We start from the raw sequence: 4524 nt of genomic DNA, 5'->3' as shown, positions 1-4524 counted from the left end.
CACTAGGAAAGAGGCATACCATTTAATATAAAAGGCACTGGAATTTACTTTGGGGTAAGATAGAAGTCTATTTTAAAATACATTTTGAATGGTTCAAAGATGTAGACGTGAAAATAGAAAGCACAAAAGTAGTAGTAGAAAACAGGTGTTTTTTTAAATCTAAAAGTGGAGAAAAACTTCAAATCTCAGAAGCCTTAAGAGGAAGTGCTGGCAAATATGATGGCACAAAATGCAAAAATTATGTAAAGAAAAATAAAGTTGAACAAACTGGAAAAAATATTTGCCATACACGTCAAATGCTAATTTGCCTCATTCAAAAGAGCACTCTTGCAAATCAATTAGAGAAGACCCACAGCCTGGAAAACCAGATAAAGGACATCATACAGATGGCTTTAAAAAATTGAGCTGCTCACTGTCACACATGAAAGAAACAGAAAATAAAGTTAGTTTTCGTGTATCAAGTAAACAAAAACCAAATCTTAATATCATGTTGATGAAAATACAGCAAACAAGCACTCCGACATGTTAAAGATATAAATTGAGCTCGAAAGGTTAATTGGTTAATATCTAAATAAAAATTCATGTACCTTTTGATCCAACAATTCAGCTTCTAAGAGTTTATCCTCCAGACAGAAATCACACCAAGACACACAGGATGGTCGCTGCAGCCACAGTGAGCTACAAACCAAACGTTCCGCAGCCGGGATGGCTGAACCCTAGAAATGACGCCGCATCCCTACAACGGGACATTACACAGTCAATGAAAACAAAGACGACAGATGGGTGAATAGGGAGCCATCTCCACCCAATAAAAAGTGAGGGCACACCAGTGTGGAAAACAGTCCAGCTGAGCGTGCAAGGAGTTGCCTTGCTTTTGCCTCTTGGGAAGGAAATGCTGGGAAGGGAGCAGGAGGAAGACTTCCCTTTCTATTTTGGCCTTTTTTTTTTTTTTTACCATGTACACATGTGGTAATTTTTTAAATTAAAAAATATGTTGGGGAAAAACAGTAGGCATGTTGGTATCAGGAACTGCATTTTTTCACCTCTTCCTTCTGGCACCTTTTTGGGTGCTGGTCTGCACTTACAGAGACCACTGGTCCTTACAACCTGAATTGTTATTCCCGATCATAAAAGAACATTTGTTAAGACTAGTATCACAGGCTTCCTGGTCCCAGGTAGAGCATGGTGCGTCCGGCCAGTGGCCCGGCCACAACTGATACTGTATCAAGGGTGTGCTCAGACCCGCAGGCCCACCGTGAGGGCAGCGTCCCCCAGGTAACCACGCACCCGGTCTGGCACCCTCCCTCCCTCCTGGAAGTGTGCAGCTTGGGAAACACAACCCCCTTTGACCTGCATGCCCTCTCATCAGAGCAAGCGCAAGGCGGGAAGCATGCAGGCAGACAAAACCTCCGCCTCCCCGACAGCCACAAACAGAGGCAGCAGGAAATGGTACTCCAGGTACGGACACCAATGGACCTTTTATTAATGAGGTATTTAATTGCATTTTATAAAAAATAAAGAAAAAAACATTCCACAACAAAATGAAGATTTGAGACCGAATTCTTCAGATTTACCTGCATGCCCTCTCATCACAGCAAGCGCAAGGCGGGAAGCGCAAGGCGGGAAGCACGCAGGCAGACAAAACCTCCGCCTCCCCGACAGCCACAAACAGAGGCAGCAGGAAATGGTACTCCAGGTACGGACACCAACGGACCTTTTATTAATGAGGTATTTCATTGCATTTTATAAAAAACAAAGAGAAAAGAACATTCCACAACAAACTGAAGATTTGAGACCGAATTCTTCAGATTTATGGTGAGGATGTCTGAGGGTCCCAGGGTCCTGCAACTGCTAATTCACCTGTGAGGACGTCACATAAGGTACCGGAGAAGCTATTAGAAACTGGCTTTTTATAAGGAACATCAAGCGTGACTGCATCTGTGCGTGTCACGCCGCTGCCCCTCCGCACACCGTCTGAGCGGGTGCTTTTCTTTGGGAGGCTAATTTGCAGGGCCTTCTGCTCAGTCAAGGGCACTGCTGGGTGCAAAGTTTGATGAGCCTCCTGGTAGAAAGTGAAGAACCTACAAAACGCAAACAGCTCCGTTTGCTATGGCTTATAATCAGGGCAAATGCTGTTCTAAAAGGTCAAAGTTCAGAGCAAAAGACACAAGGACGCAGTGACATGTCTGAGAGGGGCACCCACAGCTCCGGGAAGGCGGGGATTTGCATGGGGTGTTTACAGTTTTTTCAGGCCTGGGAGATGGCAGCTCTGCTCAGAAGCCCAGCCCACCTAAGCTAAGCGGTCGTTAGCATTTCAGGGTCACTGGGGTTTGTCTGAAGGGAGCCAGCCCTCCCCTGTGGGAGCAGCACTGGGCAGGGAGGTGAGACTGACAGGTGCGTGTCAGGAGGCCCGCAACCCAGGCCAGTGCTGCCAAGGTACCACCAATTTATAAAACAGGCCATAGGGCCTCCAAATGCCCCCACATTGGATTCGTAACAGAACGTAACTTCTCTGTCGCGCTCATTTCCCACTTGCTCATGGCACAGACTCATTTAAAAACAGCTGAGAAGGCAGAAGTGGAGCCTCACAGACACCTACTGAAGACCCAGGCTGCTGCTATCTCCAAAATCTTCGGCCACTTCCCCCCATTAATACATAAAAAAGCATCGCGATTCCCATGCAAATGCCTCCTTTACCAGTCGAAATGGAACGTCAAGGCACTTTAACTGTGACAGCCTGTTCAGAGGCCAAGTGACCCCCGAGCGGGCCAAATCCCCTTCACACAGAACCCACATGCCCATCAAATGCTGATTCCAACAGAGGTCTCAAGTGTCTCAGTGTCTTTGCACTTCAGTGAGACAAAATTTACCAAGTGCAAGACTGAAGTAGCTAATTTGACACACAGGATTTCTGGGAGACACACCCCCTGATCAATGTATGGTATCGGAGGGGTGACTGTGTCCTGAGTCAGCACATCCAGGATACGAACAGGCAGCTCTAGGTTAAAGCTAAGCACCCGCAGGATGGGGAGAAGGTCTGCAGGCTGAGCGCTCTGTCTGGTGGGTCATGCTCGGCTCCAGGACCACCCTCGGTCCAGGCTCCTCCTCACTCCTGGTCAGGGGCTCGCCGGAACCCTTCGCTGTGGCGACTCCGCCCACTGATCTCCAGCAGGGCCCGGGCCTCAGGGTCCGCATCCAGAATGCTCTTGCGGCTGTCGGCCTTGGGAAAAAGGGAAATGGGTGTGTTCAGTGACCAATGATGAGCAGCCCAGAGCCGGAGGTGATGTTTCAAGCTTATTAGAGGGGCCAACAGCCTACTGTTGCCACAGGAAATATGGTGGGGGCTCTGGCTCCCTCACTGTGGTCTCCCTGTCCTGGCATGCCATCGCTGGGAGGTGACAAGGGGCAGAGGGCCCAACCATGACTCATTGCCGAACCACAGACCTAGAAGGCACCCCAACCCACCTCATCTTGCAGATGGGGGCTCCTCAAACACCCCAGTTCCCACCTTGGGCAGGCCTCACTTTCCCGGAGGTTCATTCTGCTAATCCCCCACCAAGGGACCCCGACAGGATTCTGCTGTGCCCCCACTGGCATCCCTCTGGCCAGCAAATTTGGGAAACAAATGTGGAAGAAACTGTCTCTAGATGCTTCCATCTAGCAAAAGGGGTGAAGCTGAGGAAGTGGAGAAATGCCCCATGAAGGCACCCCAACCCACCTCATCTTGCAGATGGGGGCCCCTCACACACCCCAGTTCCCCGCTTGGGCAGGCCTCACTTTCCCGGTGGTTCATTCTGCTAATCCCCCCCGCAAGGGACCCCAACAGGATTCTGCTGTGCCCCCACTGGCATCCCTCTGGCCAGCAAATTTGGGAAACAAACGTGGAAGAAACTGTCTCTAGATGATTCCATCTAGCAAAAGGGTGAAGCTGAGGAAGTGGAGAAATGCCCCACGCTCACCAGCTTGGAATGGGAGGCGTCTCCAACCGCCCACACCTCCATCTTCTCAAACCGGAAGTCCTCCTGGGCGGACAGCTGAGGGCTGTTGTACGTGGTGCACGTGGGCTTGGCCTTGCTGTGTCCTTTCCCGAAGTCGACGTCGATCCACAGCCCAAAGTAATGATGCTGCCCTCCCATGCCCTGCGAAGGGAAGGCCGTCAGCATCTCCCCAGCCTGTGTCAGACTCCGAGCCCACATCAGCCTCGGCCACCTGGCTGAGACGCGGGATGAGAAGTGAAATATACTGACTGGTGCGATTTACATATCCCAGCACAAGTTACTGGAAGTGATCACTGAGGTGTCCGGACTCCCACCCGCATGGCTTTCTCTTGGGGCTACACTGGCTGACAAAAACACGTCAGGGCACAGAGAACTTCATGGAAAACCTGCAGCAGGGACGCTCGTGCCCCACAGACCAGGGCACTGCGCTGAGGGTGTAAGTCCCTCACTCCGTGTGTCACCTACAAGGAGGGAAACCAGGAAGCAGGCCCAGGGGTGACACAGGCCCGGGGAGTGACATAGAGCT

At 50.4% G+C, this 4524-nt stretch overlaps 1 protein-coding gene across 5 annotated transcripts in view; it reads right to left on the bottom strand.

The window, feature by feature from the left end:
* Positions 1 to 1685: 1685 nt before the first annotated feature.
* TLDC1 (TBC/LysM-associated domain containing 1) overlaps positions 1686 to 4524 on the bottom strand; it is a 19568-nt gene continuing 16729 nt past the window's right edge. For all 5 annotated transcript variants that reach the window (XM_005862551.2, XM_005862552.2, XM_005862555.2 and 2 more), the window contains 2 exons: positions 3960 to 4139; positions 1686 to 3220 (listed from right to left, as the gene is read on the bottom strand). In XM_005862551.2, the coding sequence (XP_005862613.1) occupies positions 3107 to 3220; positions 3960 to 4139 (294 nt within the window). In that variant the 3' untranslated portion in view covers positions 1686 to 3106. The remainder of the gene's footprint in view (positions 3221 to 3959; positions 4140 to 4524) is intronic.

Source organism: Myotis brandtii, unplaced genomic scaffold (assembly GCF_000412655.1).
Source record: "Myotis brandtii unplaced genomic scaffold, ASM41265v1 scaffold165, whole genome shotgun sequence".
Taxonomy (NCBI): domain Eukaryota; kingdom Metazoa; phylum Chordata; class Mammalia; order Chiroptera; family Vespertilionidae; genus Myotis; species Myotis brandtii.
This window is presented reverse-complemented; position numbering and strand designations above follow the sequence as displayed.